The sequence below is a fragment of the Bombus terrestris genome, chromosome 14 (assembly GCF_910591885.1).
Source record: "Bombus terrestris chromosome 14, iyBomTerr1.2, whole genome shotgun sequence".
Classification (NCBI taxonomy): domain Eukaryota; kingdom Metazoa; phylum Arthropoda; class Insecta; order Hymenoptera; family Apidae; genus Bombus; species Bombus terrestris.
Genome location: NC_063282.1, coordinates 856,487 through 875,630, shown reverse-complemented (window position 1 = coordinate 875,630; position 19,144 = coordinate 856,487). Strand labels below are relative to the sequence as shown.

The window sequence follows — 19,144 nt, the reverse complement described above, 5'->3', positions numbered from 1 at the left end:
TGTCTACCTGAGTTCTTTTTCACATTTTTTTTCCTCTTTCTCTGCTGGTCTTCTATTCTTCCTCCCTCTGGTGTACGTATCCCCTCTACCATTGGGGTCGAGGGCCCCAAGGGTGGCAAACCTTTCCCCCTTCCTCTTCTTTCCTTATTCTCTGCCGGCCGCGAACTTCTTTTTTCTTCTTTTTTCTCTTCCCTTCCTCCCTTCTTCTTTCTCTCTCCTCCCTTTCTTTGTCCGTGCGTGTCTCTCTCTCTCTCGCTCGCTCGCTCGCTTTCTCTTGCTTACCTGCGGGAACTTGGAACACCCTTTTGGGTCGCGTGGCACCGTGCACCGGCATGGTACACACACGCGAATTCTCCCATAGAAATCGGTCGTTGGGGTGCGTGGGTCTGCGTAGTGGCGGTATATGTATCGGGTGTCCTGCAAATATGGCAAAGAAAAGAAGAATTGTTGACAAGAATCTGAAAATTTATACGGAAGTTACGACTGTTACAAGACGCTCGCTGCAAATGTACATATATCTAGTAAAAAAATTAGCATACAGCATGAATAGATGTCTGAAACATATAACAAGTGCAGAGTAATCTCTGCAGGTTATAGGTATTCTATGTACTTTGTATTTTCAGATTTGTTTCAAAATTTGTCTAATAAAAACGTGAAACGTTTCGTTACAGTGGAAATGAAATTTCAAAATGTTTCCTACAATACACGTGATGTATTCGTAAAAGATTTCTATAAGTATTCGAATACTTTTGTCAGACGCTGTATCTTGTATTTTGGGAATGTCAGTCGTATCCTGATTTCTTGAAACGTCGTCGCGAAACGTCGAGGACGACTATTAAAATTTACACGCGGGCGTAAAAAAATGCAGCGACTATTCGAGGGAGATAATCGAATTAAGCCTTTCCAAGGCGCGCAGGTGTTTCATTATTTCTTTCGCCGTTTTTACAAGCTTCGCCGTCACATTTTTCTCCGCGTTCATTTACGTTTGGTTTAATCGTGCTCTCAACAGGTGGTGATACAACACGTTAGAAATTCGATCGACCAGATTTCGGGCAGCTTTCTTTCTCCGCTCGATCTTACGAGGCAAATTGCTCGAGCTCCTACTTCACGATGCTGTGGTTCCTCGCTGAGGCAGCGACGAAGTTTTGCCGGTGTTTCGCGTTTCTCGAAAGAGTTGCTGGTTGTTACCCGGTGATACTTAATTTTTCTTCGTGTTCCTACGTGTTAGCTACAAGTTAATAAAAGATCAGAAAGTTAAGAATATAATAATTGTTTCTTCAGAGTGTAAAGTTGACTGACTGTTTTACAACGCATGTTGCTATTTGTTGGATGATCGATATTTCTAGTTTACATTTGCGCGTAGACAACTTGTTGCTAGGAACACACGCCGTTTCGAAACCGAGACAAAACCAAAATGTTCCTTCCAACAACGTGAACAAAATGTTTCCACAAGTTGATATTTGTTGCTTCAACGATGACGCGGTACAATCGAGTATCGGTTGCTTGTGGGAACGAAAAGGATCCTTTGGTCGGAGTTTGGCCAGAGCGCAGCAAGGTACCCACGCTGATCAGGCGACTGATCGTTTTTCGAAAAAAGGGAAAAAATCAAGGGTCGGGTCAAGCTGTCGCTGGAATCCGGGGTCAAAGTACAGTCACTTAATTCTGGTCCACGTTGAACACGTTCGATCGAGCGTGTAATCGTGTCTTTTAACGCATCCATCGATCGTCCCTAGATCATGGAAATTTCGCGTTATATGGAAGGAACGTAGCTCGTTGATTAAACCTTTCTTCGTTAACCCGTCTCGCGAGACCGAAGCCGCATTTTTACCACCTGTTCTTTAATTTCACTTCGTTCTATCGGCTAGATGAGAACCGGATGCTGACGTCTAGAGGTTTACCGAGGTGGATTAGTACGAACGATAAGTCTGTCGTATCGCGTGGTTCGCTCGAACTTGGACGTTCGACGCGGAAACTTTTCTCGCTGCTTTTCTCCGGAATCGGGAAATGCAGATACGCGGCTCTACCGTTTCGCGGTGCCTTGTCTTTCACGACCATTTTTTTTTATGTCCGCGCTTGCTTTTCAACGTTTAGTCGTTGCACGCGTTTTTTTTACGAGATCGTCAAAACTCTGAAACGCTGGCTGGCATTTTCGCGGCACGTAATGTTCGCTGATATTTTTTCCTTTCTCTTTCATGCGTCTCTGTGGCGAATTCGCGAAACAGCATCGAAGCGATACACAGTCGTAGATTATTCGGTAAATCATTGAAAATTTATACATTTGCGTAAACAAGTCGCATTTCCCGACTGTACGTTCGAGGCAGAGAAGAAATATATAATAAAATTCGTAGGTGAGTATCCTTATTCGTTTTCGGACTCTACTCCTCCATAGATTTTTGCGTTGGAATCTATAGGTAAAGTAGAATGGAGCGGTTGCAGAGGGATGTACGCGAGGTAACAACACTGTGATCGGGGGAAAATAATTTTAGGTAATTCTAATTCGATGGTGTCGCGCTGATATACGACGCCGAGCAGGCTGACCACCAAATCGCGGTCGTGTCTCGCGCGCTGAAAATCGTTGGTCGCCGCGCGCAACGCGGCGTGGCGCGTGGTTTTCGAGGTTGTGTCGCGCATTTCGCGAGCTGTAATGCCGAATTGATGTCGGCCGAAATCCGTGTAGATGGTATCGTGGCGACCAGTGGCCGACTGTGGCGCCGGTAATTCGCCGCCGACATTCGCGTTCCCTCTTTCTGCGATCCTCGTATTCCCTTTCTCGTATTTAGAGTTAAAAGTAGGAAAACGTTAATCATTTGGTAGATAAGATACGTGGGAACGTGACACAACGTTCAAGTGAATTTATATTATTATAATACACATACGTTATCCTATATAAATGGTAGTATAAAATTAGAATATGCGGGCACTCGAGTGGATTTGTAGCGACAGCACATGGACGTTAATAAAATATACGTATGCGTTAACCCCAAACTAGCGAGAACAGTTTGATCTGATTCGGGCAATTGTCGAGGAAAGTATACGCGAATTTGTCCTGCGATGACGTAATCGAACGACACACGTGGAACAGATGATCACCGCGCAAAACGCTTATCAGGAGGCCCGGTATCTCTGTATATTACATATAACGCTATCTTGCAGTAATATCTCTTTATCGTAATATTAATTCAATACGTTGCAAGATAATTTTTAGGAAAATCGCTAGATCGTTGTAATTTTTCCGACGTCGCTGACGTCTGTCAGGATACGCATGGCACGGGGCAGCGAGTTGGGTTCGATGGTTCGCTAAAATGGTATCTTATTTACCGTTCTCCCGGTAGTCTTTATCTCACCACCGGTGATCTTTGATTCCAATAGCGATACTGGCATTAGAATACCGTAAATCGTGGAGGAACAGGGGCACGGACGTTGTTTCCGTGGCGAGCGAAACACACTTGGTCGGCAAGTCGGACAAGGGCAGCAACTCCGGAATCTCGTCGAGCGGAATCCGTAGTAATTCTTCATCGAGCAATATTCGATAGAGGTGACGCCGGCAGGAGCCAGCGTGGAAGACGAACTAGTCGTGACACGAAGGCCCGGTGCTCAACACTACGTCATAACGGTCGAGCTGGCTTGCACTGGCTCTGAGGATGACACGATGGACCATGGTTTAGCTTGTACTTTGATGCATGATATTGCAGACTCGGTACTGCACGCTTCGGCAAACATGTCACGAGCAAGCCGAAACTGTTAGGATTCATAGTTACCTCGGCCGATCGTGGCATAGTCGGACACTCGCCCTATCGTCTACGCACGGCTATATCCGTCCTCTGTAATATGATATACTCCTTCTGTACCATTCCCTTTTCTCGGCTAGTTATCAACCAGCTGCACTTTCCGCTTTTACCATTTTAATAAGAGAATCTCTCTCTCTCTCTCTCTTTCTCTGAATCGCTAGGTAAATTACTTGGAATAATTAATACGTCCTCGAATCGTCGGCAAATCTCACGTTCGAGGATGGTCGATCGAGGAAGTTACTTGGATCGTTTATGTACATAGGGTATGGAGCAACTGGAAGGGATGGCGATCGAATTGCGCAATAATAGGGTGTAACGTTAAAATATCGTTGAATTAAAATTAATCGGAATTCTTGCGCGGTGGTTTTCGAGACCGGTAAATCCAGCCGATGCTCATAAATTCTGTGCAAGATACGCGCACGTAGATTCACGTTCTCGTCTGTCTGTAGGCGCGTGTGTGTATGGGGTGGGCATTAATAACGGATGAAGCCTCGACTGCGGAAACCTCGTAATGTTTATCTCGTTGTTTATTCTGCATGCGTCGCAGCCGCAACGCGGAAAACGCGTACATCCCGCTTGGATTCTTAACGCGATCGCGGTTTTGATTTATAAAGACGGGGCGCGAATTTATGCCCGGCATTAATTTTGCATCGACTTCGCTTGCCACGCGTTCCACTACGGCATCAGAGCTTAGTCTTCGTCTTATTTCGCTCCCCTTTTTGTCGGTACTGCGTCTGGAAATAACGTACGTTTCTAATATTATTATCGACATTGCGAGTTACGTAAATTCCCAGCCTCGAAAAATTGCCACGCGAAATTTATAGCAAGATTGGAGTTGTTCGCGTCACCCAAGCCTTAACGTCTTACGATACAATCCTAAACATTGCATAGAATAATGAAACTTGTCGTATATTATGTATACTTGTTTCTATCGCGACGAATGGATTTTAACCTGGCTTGTTGTCTGTTGCAGAAAAATTAGGCTTCCAGTCGCCGTATGGCCCCACGATGGACAATGGGATGGTAAGTCTCGTTCCCTTTCTTATTTTTACTCGTTGATTATTCTTGAAACGCGAAGCGGAAACTGGATGATGTTCAGAGGGTAAATGTAAGGTCTCTTTTTCCCCTGCAGAGTTGACCATCTCGAATTTTAAGATAAAGCAGGATTACGTAAGAAACAGGAGCGCAATAATTATTGCAGTCGTAGAGGCAAATTTATCCGAGAAAAAGTTACTCCTTTTCTTCTTCTCTCTCGCGGCGCGCCCTCGAGTACCCCTCTACCTAATCCCAAAACTTTATCCCGAGTAATATTTTTTGGGAAGCGGTTCTCATCGTGTTTGAAATTTTCCGCTAAAAACACTGTACGCCACTCTTTTGCCGGTAGCTTATCCGTAAAGCCGGGATTTAATTTCTTTAAATCCTGGTAACAAAGGGAACAGCATCCGTTAAGCGTTCTTAAAAAGTTCTCCTTCGATCATCTCCTCGCACGTTCGTAGTTTCACCTATTAAAAATATATAAACTTTTTCAAAAACGTCACGCGAGATTTTTCGCAAATTAGGAGAAACGATTTTTTCTTCTTTTTTTTTATTCAATACAACATTAATTCACGGAACGATGAAAGTTCATTTTGTCTAGAAAGTAAGAATTACCCAATTTCGCGAGGGTTGAGCGCCGTCAAGCTCCGGCTTTAATATCACTTACCCTCTCCCTTGTTCGCGACGATGTATTTATACGCTTATGTACGTGTACATGAACACACGAACACGCACATATATTAATATATACATTCTACCGAACAAAGGAACCGAGGAAGGTCGCAGGGGGTTAAGCGAGCTCGGATGAAAAGTTATGCCAGAGTGTGGATAAAGTCCCTCGTACTTCCTTCTTCCATGGCTTACTGCTCATCTGTTTCTTTTGCCTTCGCGTAGCCTTCGCGGCGATCGGCAATTAGTTACGCCTCTGGGAGAACGATCGGAGCGAAGCGTTTTTTGCGCGAGTTACGCGAAGCACGAGTTTCATTTGGGAAAGGAATGTTGGAAAATGATGTTCGCCGCAGTTTCATGCGAAACGTTAAATACAAGTCGATGTTACGAAACGCGTAAGTAGTAAACAGTCGACCTTGGGCCCGCAGTCTTTTTCAGTGTTATCCAGCCTCGAGAGATAGATTATTCGTCGAGACAATGTCTCGTGGCGATCCGTGTCAGAAAATTTGCACGGTCTCGACGTTGAGCAAATGTCGGAATCTCGTTTTCGAAACAATTTCTTCTTCAGCTTATTACGTAAAAAACAGCGTATGCATGCGAATGGTTGACGAGGTTTGTCCGAGGAAACGGAGATAGCAGAGATTTTTTTACGGCACCAGGGAATAGTATCTAATCGGCAGTCGTTAAACCATGCCTGATAAGAAGTATTGATTTTGATAGGTTTAGTGAAGTCGCCTTCCATTGGCTTCTTTCGAATGCCTTCTTTCTCCTGTCTCTTCCACTAATCCTGATCGATGAAAATCGATCCGATCGTTCCGAGAATTTTTACGTATTCGTCCCTTTCTATACTACTGGCCGTGTATACAACGCAGTGTCGAAAATCACTCGAACGACACGATAAACAGCGTTAAACAGCGGTAACGGTACGGGAATAAGGAAAAAATGTTGATTTTCCAGACGTATGGTGGAGGAACGTTCGGTCCAACGGCAGGAGGGCCAGGCGGGGGGCCAGGGGGAGGTGGAGGTGGTGGCGGAGGCGGGGGCGGCGGGGGTGGTGCTGGAAACAACGGTGGCGGAGGCGGTGGAGGTGTCGAGGGTGCCACTTACCCCCCGGACTCCCCGTACTTTCCGTTTGGGAGCCGAGGCGTACCGCCCTCCGTGGGGACGCCCACCCCCGCTGCTAACCCTGCAGCTCCTACCGGCAGCAACGGAGCACGGCTACCAAATTCGACAGCCGGTCAGTTTCATCCTTTTTCTCTGTATTCGATCGCAATATAAAGGAATACTAAAAAAAATGAAGCGTATCGTTCGGTGTTTCAGGTGCCGCAGCCGTAAAAAGGAAGAAAGACGTAAGTATCTTTCATCTCGTGGAAAGTAGAGGAATCCCATTTTCCTTTGAACCGTGAAATTTCGAACTTGCTCGTTACATGTACACTAATTTCTGATCCCGTGTTCGTTTACTTAACAGGCCCTGGATGGAGCGGATGGCGAAGTCGTAACAACGCAGCACTGGGTGAGTGACTCGAAAAAGATTCGATAAACGCATGCCAGTCCATAGTAAATGTGTTTCCTGTCCCGACATCGGGATTCGATAATGGCTTCGAACGTATCGGAACCATATGAGTTCAGCGGCGCGATTGATAAAAGTCTGTGTCGGAAAAACGATAGAATTAGGTTAGCTCGTAAATTACGCTTTGCCCCCTTTTTTTTCCCTTTCTTTTAGTACGTGGTTCCTCGAGCGCGACTCTTGGAAGACGCTCGGATGATCTCGGGGAATGCTCATGATCGTAATCTTTACGAGCAGAGTTATAGAGTATAATGATTTTACCAAGAGTCCAGCTCGGGTTAAAACTTGGAGATCTCCAGCCTGTTTCTCACGAACCTAATCCCCGATGATCACACGCCCCTCGTTTTTTATCCATCGAATTGCCTCTTCGCCGCGATTTTTGTTTCTCGCCGATCGTTATCTCGCTCTTACACTGCTAAACCGCGAATCGTTTGCAAGACCGAGCAAGGGAAAATTAAAAAGGTTTCGTTTCGCGAATACCTTTGATATTTGTACTTTATATTCGCTCTTTCATAGGAGTTTATTTCCGTGTACGAAACAAATAACAACAATAATAGCGATAATAAAATTCGGTCGCTTCGGATATCTAAGTGTCACAGATTTCAGATTACAATCTGGTCAAGTCGGAATTTCAATTTGATAATAAATCGATCGTAAAGCGGGCAGAGCTATAATGACTCAGCAATGTGTTTGAACGCTTAATGCTAGCACTTGGCGCTAGCAAAATTTCAGAATGTTTCGTACAAATCACGTAATATTGTACGTTCGTAAAAAGATTGTGGAAGCGTCGGAATACTTTCGCCAGTTACCAGTTTCGTAGTGGTCCTGCGAAGGTAACCTCGAAAACGCGTACGCGAGCGAGAGACCGGGCTTTCGGTAAATGGAATATAATATCGATTGATAGGAGGGCGTTAAATATTTGTCGTCCGAGTTCGTGACTCTCCTTTCGAGTGCGAAGAGAAAGAGGCTAAAACAAATTGCTTCTCGATGATCAAATACACCGTCGCGTCTCTTTAAATCCTTCTTCTTTTGCATCCTTTTATATGATTTATCGCGAGATAAATCTGAGATAAATATTCGAGGTTTATAATTTCTCTTATCTGTAGGTTTTCTCTTTCGCGACTCGTGTCGAACAATCGTTCCGAGTCTATTCGATTCCAGGCACATCGTAGCCGCGTCAATAAACTACCACTTCCGTGATTACCCGGCAAACAGGGGTAAATATATCGACGGGGGGTTGAAAAAGGGTCGTGGATGGTGTTTTCTCACTCTCCCTCGACGTCGATTACTTTCAATCGCCAAAAGATCGACTTTCAGTCATGTGCTAAAAAATTTGTATCGGGAATGACACGTTTGGTTCGATCGCAACTCGATAAAAATCGTTTCTTTTCTCTTTTTACGTAATGAATTCTCTTGGTAATAGCGTTTCCATCGATAATTTATCGACCTGGCTGGATATCTGAAGTTTCTTGAAGGTTCGTGGAGGCTCAGGGTTGCCGGGAATTAAAAATATCTGCTCACGCGATTCTACGTTTTCCTGGAAATTAGCGCGATAACGCGCCCGTTTCGGCGGCGATCAATAAGATCAATCATTACGATTCCGATCATCGTTCCGATCGATCGCGAGTTGTCGTTAGCATCGAGGTTAAAAAATGTACGGAATTTTTAATTAAGCCGCGTGGAAGAGTCTGCGAACGATTTCACGTGTCCGTGATCTTTAGCGGACAATGGCAAATGAAAAAAGCGAATATACGATCGTTGATACGGTGATTATCTAATGGGAAACGAGGTATCGACTCGCGAAGCGATGCTTGGCGAAAAATCGCGAAACGATAATGGATAATGGGGTCAAAATAATAATAAATAAGCGTGGAGAGTCACGAGCGAATAAATCCTCGACTGTCCCACGGTGCAGATCGTCGTTAATCCAGGCGATATGGTGTGTTACGCGAACCCTCGACCGTAGCGTAAGCCTGCTAATAATTTATTCAGCGTGCAGGACTACGCGATTACGTTTCTATTAGGATATGAGCGTTCTAGTGTCCTCGAGGGTGCCGTAACCCGTGTTCCCGCTGGCTCCACTGGGAGTTTCACTTATCGTCCAGTTTTACCGCCGTCTCTCCGCAACACCATGACCCCTCTTTTTTCTTTCGAGGTTTCCGAACCATCCTGTATCGTGGCGCAGTGCCTCGAAAGAAAACAATGCAAACCCGAATATGTACCATCCTAGAAGCTGAAATGGAGCAATTACGTTTAGCTTGGAAACGACGAGATCGAATCGAGCGAAACGTAAAAGAGGAAATCATTTCGTCGAACGAAACCACGATTCTGCTCATCTGCTCTTCACGACGATTGACCTATCGTAAACGGAGCAGTCGGAGGAAAGCAGAACAGAGTATGACCACGTCGTTCCACGTTTCTCGACACGCTCGTAAAAAAGTATTTCTCGGTTCGTTATCTGGTCGGGTTTTCGTTGGAAGTTCAGCGTGGTTGCATCGTTTCGTCGTCCATTTCGGTTAAGATCTTTCGGGTCGTATCTTTCCGAGCGACTGAGGAAGGCGTGTTTGTGCATAGGGGGGTCATGGGTATCGGGGAGACCATATGGTGTCGCGTGCTACGGTCGCCAGACCGTGGAGCCCTTCCAGTTCGTCTCCATGACTCGCGCTATGGCTGCCTGAATGGCTTCTCGCTAATTCCTGGCCTCGAGGAATTTCGTGACCGCATCGAGGAACCAAAGATCCAAGCTCCCGTGTAAGTGGCACGTACTCGCGCGAACCATCGCTCGCATGGACCACCTTAAACTTTCCATGGATCGTGCTTCGATCCGATCTTGCTGCCCGCTTGCTGTCCGGCTTATATTCGCCTTCCAAACATCGTTTCTTGGCTTCTGTCTTTCCTTGCAGCAACAACAGATGCGACTCGTTCGGCAACAGTCGCTCTCTTGCTCGTGGCATCCGCGATTTGTCGCGTTCTTCAGCTTGGTTTATCAAACACCGTAGGAAGACGAAGAAGACGTAGAATCGATCTTGGGATATTAACACATTCGGCGATTAACACTCCTGGATAATAAACAGCGTTCGTCGCGAATAGTCGTAATTATCTAACGACAAGTATACGATCTTTTCTTCGTGGATAGCGACAGCGGATAGTTAAGGAAATTGGTTCTCTGCGGAAATCTTAATCGTACAATTCGATAGTTGCTCGGGCCCGGTGGACTTTGATTGACGGATAAATTGGTAACGCAGTCGAGGCGAGTTTGCGATGTCAGCAACGCAGGTGTTTTCTCCAAGAAATTAAACTGCAGCCACTTTTTAGGCCTCGCTTTTAATTGCGCTGTAATATCTTCTGAGCCGCGGAAGGTTTATAGCAGCGACCATTAAGGCAGCTATTTTTGTATCGCGAGCGTTTCGTAAGATCGAAAACTCCAATTCGTAACGGACACGTCTTTTCGAAGAATCGAGTGACTTCTACCTACGCGTGCTGTATTTTCTTAGTTCTTCAGTTTCTACAGGTAACTATACTCTGCCACTTTTCGTTTACTTTACGATACATTATTCTACATTCTAATATAACAGTTAGTTGTAATTGATAAATTTAAACGCAATAGCTTCTTATTAATTTTAATACGTTGAATCTAGTTAACGCGATAAACGACCGATAAATGTAAGTATCGCATTTTGCAAAGTTAGTCGGATTTTGTCGTGTTGCGTCTTGCATAAAGATCGAAGGTTTTAGGGCAGTTTCGCAGTTACGAAACGCAGTTATACCTAAGTCTATACGTGAAACATAGTTGTCTAAGCGTCCAAACACGATAATTGCGAACGCGGTGGTATATAAAATATTATTCCAAGTTTGCAGAACCGTCTATAAGTTTGTTCACTGGCGAGTACTCGCTTCTATCGTAGATAACTCAGTTACATTATTAGATACTTGTTCCATGACGTGGTCAATCGCGCGTATAGGATAAATGAACCGGCGTGCGATTTTTCCCGGGCCTCGTCAAACAAAGTAACAGCTTTACGAGCAATTTTCGATATTCATTTGTCTCCCCCGGACGTTTATCGGTAGCATATCTCGAGAGTCAGCCGAGTGTTGCGCCGCGAATGCAAACGAGAAATACTCGATCTTTCCCGTTTGTCTCCGCCTGTCTCCGCTAGAAAGAGAATTTGTGCATTTGCTAGCAATCCTCCGAGCTACGAAAACGAGTTCCTCCCGAAATGGGAACGACACACGGTTTCTCTGGATTCCGATAACGGCCGTTGACCAGTTCGCAGAAAGAATGCTGTATCATTTATTTAATCGTGCGGCTCATGCTCGCTAATGATCGGTTTGCTACTGCAAACGGACTGTTTCGGTAACCAGAGAATGGATTCGCAGGCGCCCACGTAGTCCCACGTTAGCCACGTTTCTCGCCCTTTGTCATATCCCGACGGAACTCATTAACGATACAACCATCGTCAAACCCTTCTTCAGGATTCCAAATTACAGCTCGCATTTTCGAGGGTCGTCGAATCGTTATGAAATGGTCGCGATTCGTTTCGGATTGGTCTCTGTCACGTTCATTCCGCCGGTTTTTCGTATTTCCTTCTCGTAGAGTTGAAAATATACGATATTTTTCATTCACCCCTTGTTATATCAAAGACTAACGGAGTAATTATTCTCGCAACGGGTTTGACGAACAACTTTAGGATAGGGTATTTTAACTGAGCGGTATGTATCGTGTTCGATAAGGCGGCTTAATGGGAACGCGAGGAACACGAGAATCGTCAAACACGCGAGTAGACGCGGACACGTTTCAACCGTTAGTGGAATCTGACTGTGGAGATCGGTCGTTGAACGATTCGCCAGTTGGACAGGGAGCACGGGGCTGTCTCGTCAACGAATCAATTACGAGGAATCGCGTGCGAGGCAAGGGAAGAATGGGAGAGGAAGGGAAAGAGAAAGAAAGGAAAAAGGGAGGAAGGTCAGCGCGAGAGGGAGAAAGAGACGGTTTGCTAGAGACGTTGAACGTTGTTTGACGGGCACCTGTTGCTGGTAGCACACGAGCCAATGCCTCTTTGGCTTGCACTCTCCTTCTCTTCCTCGTTCCCTTGCCTCCCCTTTGTGCTACTTTGGTCTCTTCCTTGGTTGGTTGCCGCATGCTATTTTACCACGTCGAACCTTTTGTTCGAACGCGTTTCGTTTGCTTTCCACCGTTTCGCGATTCTAGTCGCGGCCGTCGATCCACGAGAAGCTATTTCGTTTCATGCCTGAAAATTATTTCAATCCAGTTTCATCGTAATACGATCTAATAACGAAGCAACAATGAAAAATCGTTATCTACCGATACGCATATCGCTTCGTAACGCTGAATTTCCTACTAAGTTTAATGCGAATTAGCTGAAATCGCGAATCACCGTTGCTTTTTAAAACGATAGAATCGTCGTTCTGTAAGAAATCTGCAAGCATTGGAAGAAGGTGTCTCGATCGTTTCGTGTCAGCGATGAATCTCGCGAAAGCAACCAAATTGGAATAGGAATTACGCTTACCACTCGCGGCTAATCTCTCGAGACCAGTTCTATTTAGACACGATCGTGGTAGTCGTCGCACGACGGAAATATGTTGGGAATTTTCTATAATTTACGAGCGCTGCCTTCTCGAACACGCTATTATTGGACACGCACCGAATGACGCAACGACATTCGCGCCACTTCGAGAAATCCGGGATTTTTGCGGGTACACGAAACTCGTAAACCGAGATGTCGAACTTACTACGATTACGCTCGCAAATGCACTACTCGTTCTCGCGTCTTATCTCGCTCGCAAAGTGCTACCCTATGGAGGAACCGCGACGCATTTCACTCTTTCCACGCCCTTTTAGCCCCCATTGTGTCCGGCTTCCATTTTCGTGCTTTACTAACCCAGACGAGCAGTAAATCCACGTATCTAGCTAAAAGTTTTCGTTTCTTTCGCCTTCTTGCGCTCTTGTCTACAAATTGGACTGGTTCTCGGTTTTTTGAACCGACGCGTTCTTACGCGAACTACAGCAGCGCTGCGATTTATGGCCATTATATCCTCGGATAGAGAATCGAGCGTGGCTATTTATCCGAAGAGATGTATTTCTAGAAATTATGTAACGCGATGAATATTTTATTAGCCAAGATACGGGTACGTTTATCACGATACTATGACACGATGTACGTTTCGTTTAAAAAGTTGGAACGTACCGAACAAAGATGAAAGAACGTTCTTCCGAAGAAAGACGAACAGGAACAAGGGTGATTTTCATAACGAGTCCTTCAATCGGCAAAGAATATAGCGACCGGATAGAGGAAAGACAAACGGGAGAGGCAGGGTTGAATCTGTTCGGCGAAGAGACAGGAGCAAGCGTGGAATTATCGTGCGGCTCTTATCGTATATATCCCCCTTCCTTTTCTTCACCTTCCTCGTCGATCTTTTTACCTTTTGCTCGTCTCCTTTCGATTCTCCTCTCTCTCTCTCTCTCTCTCTCTCTCTCTCACTTTCTCTTCCCCTCCTTCCGTTTCGGTTGGCGTGCAAACTCGCCGCAGTGTACAGAGTACACAGTACCGCGCAGCACGGGTTTATGGAGTGAGTTGTCGACTTACAACGGGTAAACCACCCGTCGCCGACGAGGGGAACGGGACGATGAAGCGGTCGTGTTGGCGGGTGGTGGGCTGAGACGCGGAGAGGGGTTGTATCGGCGTGGATAAAGCGAGGAAAGAGGAGAGATATGATCTATACACATATTTTCTGGCTTCGAACGATACGGGAACCGCACCGCGTACGCACGCTCCACCATTGTTCGACCCGCCACTTGAATTTGTTACATCGAACGTCGTTAAGCCGCGTAATTGAAACGGAGAATGATTTTTAGTCGAGCCTGCGCCGTCATTGTAGCCGCGAAATCACCGAACCGACTAGCCTCGCTGCCCTTTCGGTTAATCCCTTTAAGAAGCGGAGGAATTTTCTACTCGCAGGATCGTGTCATTTATCTTTACGATTTCTCTCCCTTTCGTAATTTCGTTACACGATTCCATATTGGTTTACCGCGTGTCGATCTTTACAACGCTATCGATACTCGCGGTATGAGATCGTTGATAGGGAATTTTTTTGGACCAAGTTAATTTCAATAGGAAACGAGGTTTTGTCACGGCGAGTCAGATTAACGAACGATGCGCAGTCGGCTGAGTATGGAAGACACGGAACATATACGTATATCTGGCGGGCGATCGGCCGAAAATGCACGCGTGAGCGATAGTTTACGGTCATTGTGGGATTATCGCGATAAATTATTGGGTGTATCGCAACTGCGCCTATCGGTATGTCGATAGTATTAATTGGGTCGTCGAGATTATTACCGGGAATGTATCAATAATAATTACCAGTGTACCAGAACGGCCGGGGGATTTTCGTCGAAATTGTAAACCCAAAACTTTAGCTTGTTTTCGGTTCGATTGTATTTTAACCAATTGGGGATGGCGATTCGACGTACGCTCGAGGAACGATGAAACAATACGCTCGTTTATCGGTTATTTCGTCAGGTGTGCTCACGTCGACTCTTCTTTCTAACTTTTCGAATGTTTACCTCTCGATCTTGCCCTCGTTTTCAGCAGGTAAAAGGGAATAACGTTGTAAGATGTTTGACATAAAATCGGATAATATCGAATTTAAGGTCCGATAATTGTAATTACGACGAAAATGACCGAAAGAACACGTAGCATGGTCATGTCGATCCGAACAAAAGAAAGACGCTGTAATTACACGGACGAGATAACGCTGCGTGTCCCTCGAAGGGTTGAAAACTGGCCCATACGGTGGGTCGAATGGCCCATGGGTGGTTGAATCTTCCATAGCGTGCGCAGGATATTTAACGATCCGTTTCTCTGTCTCACCACCGACGAACGAGATTAATCTATTACCTTCGACCGGCACGAAATTTCGAGTGGCGAGCTGTCTGTTCATCCCCTGGTCAGGGTCACGTGGCTTGCTGGGGGTTTTTCTACTCGAGTGGTGCTTCACGTGCCAACCTAACCCCGCGATAGTTTTCATGGGGGATTAACGACCACGGTGAGAACTGCGCGCCAATTAACATATCAATCGCGCGATAAATGGATTTATTTTGCTTGCTCCTAGGACTCGCGTACCAGACTCGGATACAATGATTCTTCTGCTTTCGATTTAGGTTTCTGCCTAGGTACCAGCTTTTCAGCACTTCCGCTCGAAATTTTACGCTAAAATAAACAGCATGTGTGCTGTGAGTGGCTGCACTCGCCGGTTTTGTTGCATAGCCGATTGCGTAAGGCAATGGGGCTCCATCGCGATCCTTTCCCTTCGTAATCGAGCCGATCCAGAGGGTGGTTCACTCTTAAATTTTTCCGTGTTTCAACACGTGAAACGAGTCGGCTGTGCGTCGATTTGGTCGGTCTCCTTACGAAGTGTAGGCCTGTTTCGTCTTTGATGTTATCTAATCTCACGACGGTGCATGCGATAATTTCCAAGTCGTAACATGTTTGTTTAAAAATTGTTAACGGAAAAGAGTTAACTCGTCATGCGGTAATTACTTAGGAAGGTAACGCGTTCTAGATTTCAATGATTTTATCTCTCTTCTCTATACGTATTATCGGCGAACGATCTTAATTTTCGAGATATTTGCCAAAAGTTGTCGATAGGTACGACTAAAGATAAGAATTAGCTTTGGGTTAGATGTTGCTTTATCCGGTCGCCATATTCACCGTAATACACCGTAGTATCTGGAAAACTAAAAGAGTTTAAAAACTTTTACGACGTTTTACAAATCATCGAAACGAAGAACGCGGCGACTTTCTAAATAGTCATCATCGAGTTAACTTAACCGAGAGACATATAGAGTTCATAGACCGTAACAGGATTAAAAATATAGTTAAAACGCCTTAAAGGACGAATCAGGTTATCTGGTTTCTACGAAAGACGTTCTTTACGACAGGCGAATGAAAGATTTGCGATACACGCTTTCGTCGAACAAACAGTATTCGGTGAAAATACTCTTCAGGTGTTTTGGAAATTGTGCCAGATTCTGGTAGACCCGGGGTCCTATCCCCGGTCGCTGTATGTATCTATAATTCCTTGAAATTACATGTGTACATACGGTCGCGTGTGTGTGTTTGTTCTACGTAAGCGGCAGTGTTTGCACAATGCGTACAACCCAGCAGAGGGTGCGGGATGATACGAGCTAAATCGAGCACCACCCGAGTGTGCTTCATTTGTGGCCTACCGGCCTGTGAAATTCGGGGGTGCTTCTTTACTGTACACCCCCTCCCCTGCAGCCGCGTCACCGTTTACCCCTCGGCTCACGATGATTTGTCGACTACCGGGGTTATAACGTCGGTGAAAAGTTTTCTAGATGTTGGTAATGCAACTGATACAGCGAGATTCTAAATTCAAGCGCTGATAGCAGTGGTAGCCGATTAATCGGTGGACGTCCAAGGCTGCAGATATTTGACGCGTTTCTTAACGTTTCAAGTTGTATTTGCGCGTTATTATTCTGTGAAATTATAAGAAGAATCTTATTTTTCGTCTCGATCTGGCAAAATCAGCAATATATATTACAACTCCATCTTCGAGGCGGGACGAGGTGTTTTTATTCGGATCGCTGTTGTTTCACGAGTTTGAAATAAGCGATACAGCAAGGATCGACTATACTATGTTCTGTCGTATCGGTTCTGAAAGAAATTAGGATCGAAATTAATTCGTACTGCGGATAGAGGAGCAATAGCGAGCGGAAGCACGTTTCGTTGGATTCATTCGATGGAAACACCGTTGCTCGCAGCAGCGTCGTTAAATTAATTCCCCGAGCATTTCTTTACAGGCTTCTGAAAATGGTAATCGCTTTCGGACCCTATCATCTACCATTGGAAGGAGGAAGAAGGGAATCTTTTTATTTTTATGGTTCTCGTTCATTTCCATGGATGGTTAATGCGAGCGTCGATTTATGGTAATTGCGGTCGAAACTCAGAGTTCGCTAGACTCGAAAATCGTTCTCGTTTTTTACGTCGTATTCGAGATTGACCCTCTTCGAGTCGCGTCTTGTATATTTCACGTGGGCGAGCCCGTGCGCGTCCCGCCCCCGGTATCTTTGAAAACTATCGAGCCCCGTACACCGGAGCTGATTAGAATTTTATTATCGCGAAGGAGGATAGGAAGGGAAAGAGAAGGGGGGAGGGAAAAAAAAAGAGAAGAAGCAGGGAAGAGGTTTCCGAAGGGTGGCATATGGCGCGACTCTTCCAGCTTTTGAAGTTTCGGGGATGAAAGAGGCCGCCGGTTCTCGAGTTTACTTGACTCTTGTCCCGCCCTCCGAAGGATTCTCTCTTCCCCTTGCTCGTTTCTTCCTCTTCCTCTTCCTCGTCTTCCTGCGAGTCCTTACTCACGAAACGAGCTACAATCCCTCGTTCCCCCGGTTCCGAGTGGCTCGACTTGTCTTCCGAACTCTCGAAACGACTACCACCGGCGGTGGGATGGGCGGGGGAGGGGGCGAGGTTGGCCAAACATCCGCGTGAATTCTGCAGTTAGCCTAACTCGCCGCGAAAAGACCCCTGGACACTCTTGAAAAGTTTCACGGAGAACCTTTTGCTAGCTGTCGCGATGATAATTTGCCCGAACGGAAACTTGCTTTCGAACTTTGCGAAATTTCACCTCGTTTCTTCCGATCCGCCAGGGATTGAACGCCCGATACATTATGGCGTTCTTTTACATTTTGCCTGTCTTACGTTTCCAAGATTCTCTCGTGTTTTCCATCTTCCCTTAGGGGAAACTCGAGCGACCATTTCGCGAAGCGGTTCCCTCCGGTAGAACTAATAGAAATTTTGGCTCGACGTATTCGGATAATGTACCCTAAGTACAGCCATATAAGATAACAGTAAGTGGGGTGAACTAGGATGGATAACGCCATCCTTGCTCCACACAGCTCAGTCACCTACAGGGTTCGCGTGTATCCAACTTTCCTGGTAATTTATTACGATCGACCTACGTTCCCCGTACGACCTTGCGTATCCTCGTTTCTTCTCTCCACATTGAACGCTCTTTCGTTTTCTCTCTCTCTCTCTCTCTCTCTCTCTCTCTCTGCAGCTCTATTCGATATTTTCCTGCCGATGGTCGGTTCGCAGTTTCGTTCAACATTCACGATTTTATATATTCCCACTTTTTTCTTTTACCGGATCAACGTCGAGATAATTCGGATACATGGACGTAACTCTGTCTCTTAATACCATGAGAATTGATTTCTCGAGTTGAATTTAATCCTTTCGGATAAACGACGGTCGAGTCGGCGTTGATCCGCGTTATTTCGTGCGCGTCCAAGTTTAGCCCGCGATCGAGCTCTCGACACCGCTGACGAAGGAAAATCGGGTAGACCGATCAATTTCGGGGAACAATATTTTGCAGTAGTTTGATATTTCTCATGAGTATCGACTATAGTTTGGGACGTACACTATAGCCAGGATGGGTAGGTAGACTAAGCGGCGGAGGTTGGTACTAAATCTCACCCTAAAGCATCCCTACCGAGCCACCCCTAACTACGCTACTAGTGCTCCTGCCACCCCTCGTTCAGTGTCTCGCATTGGCGTAGCTTTCGTCGCAAGGAACGAACCCAGCTATTTCACCATCGGTTGTCCGTCTATGACGTTCAGCGCGTTCGCTTTTCAACCTTTCGGTACTTTTGTTTCGCACGAAACTTTCACCCTAGTTGCGTTCGTACGTTTCAATTTCATATCGAATATTAATCAAACGCACTCGGAGGATCGTCAAGGGGACGTTTAGCGTATCAATTCGGTACGAAAGGACGGAAGAACGTGGCGAAAAGTTAATCGAGCAGAGAGCGTGAATTTTTTTCCGATGAAAATTCTCCGTGAAGCGGAACGATCGATAAGACGAGCCGCGGTAGCCTCGCATCGCTCGCGGGAGCCGTGTGCCGCGTAAAGAGAATTAAAAGAAAATAGAATGGCGCGTAGTGAGCAAACGAGAGAGAGAGAGAGCGAGCGAGAGAGAGAGAGAGAGACACGTCCCTCTCGATATGGTCGTTGGCTTTCGTTTCCTTTTTAGGACACCGGGCTTC

General features: G+C 45.8%; 1 protein-coding gene across 11 annotated transcripts in view; it reads left to right on the top strand.

The window, feature by feature from the left end:
- Positions 1-19,144, top strand: part of LOC100645175 (transcription factor 12) — a 107,213-nt gene that overhangs the window by 14,166 nt on the left and 73,903 nt on the right. For all 11 annotated transcript variants that reach the window (XM_012315856.3, XM_012315863.3, XM_012315862.3 and 8 more), the window contains exons 4-7: positions 4,762-4,811; positions 6,450-6,729; positions 6,813-6,841; positions 6,961-7,005. In XM_012315856.3, coding sequence (XP_012171246.1) covers positions 4,762-4,811; positions 6,450-6,729; positions 6,813-6,841; positions 6,961-7,005 — 404 coding nt within the window. The remainder of the gene's footprint in view (positions 1-4,761; positions 4,812-6,449; positions 6,730-6,812; positions 6,842-6,960; positions 7,006-19,144) is intronic.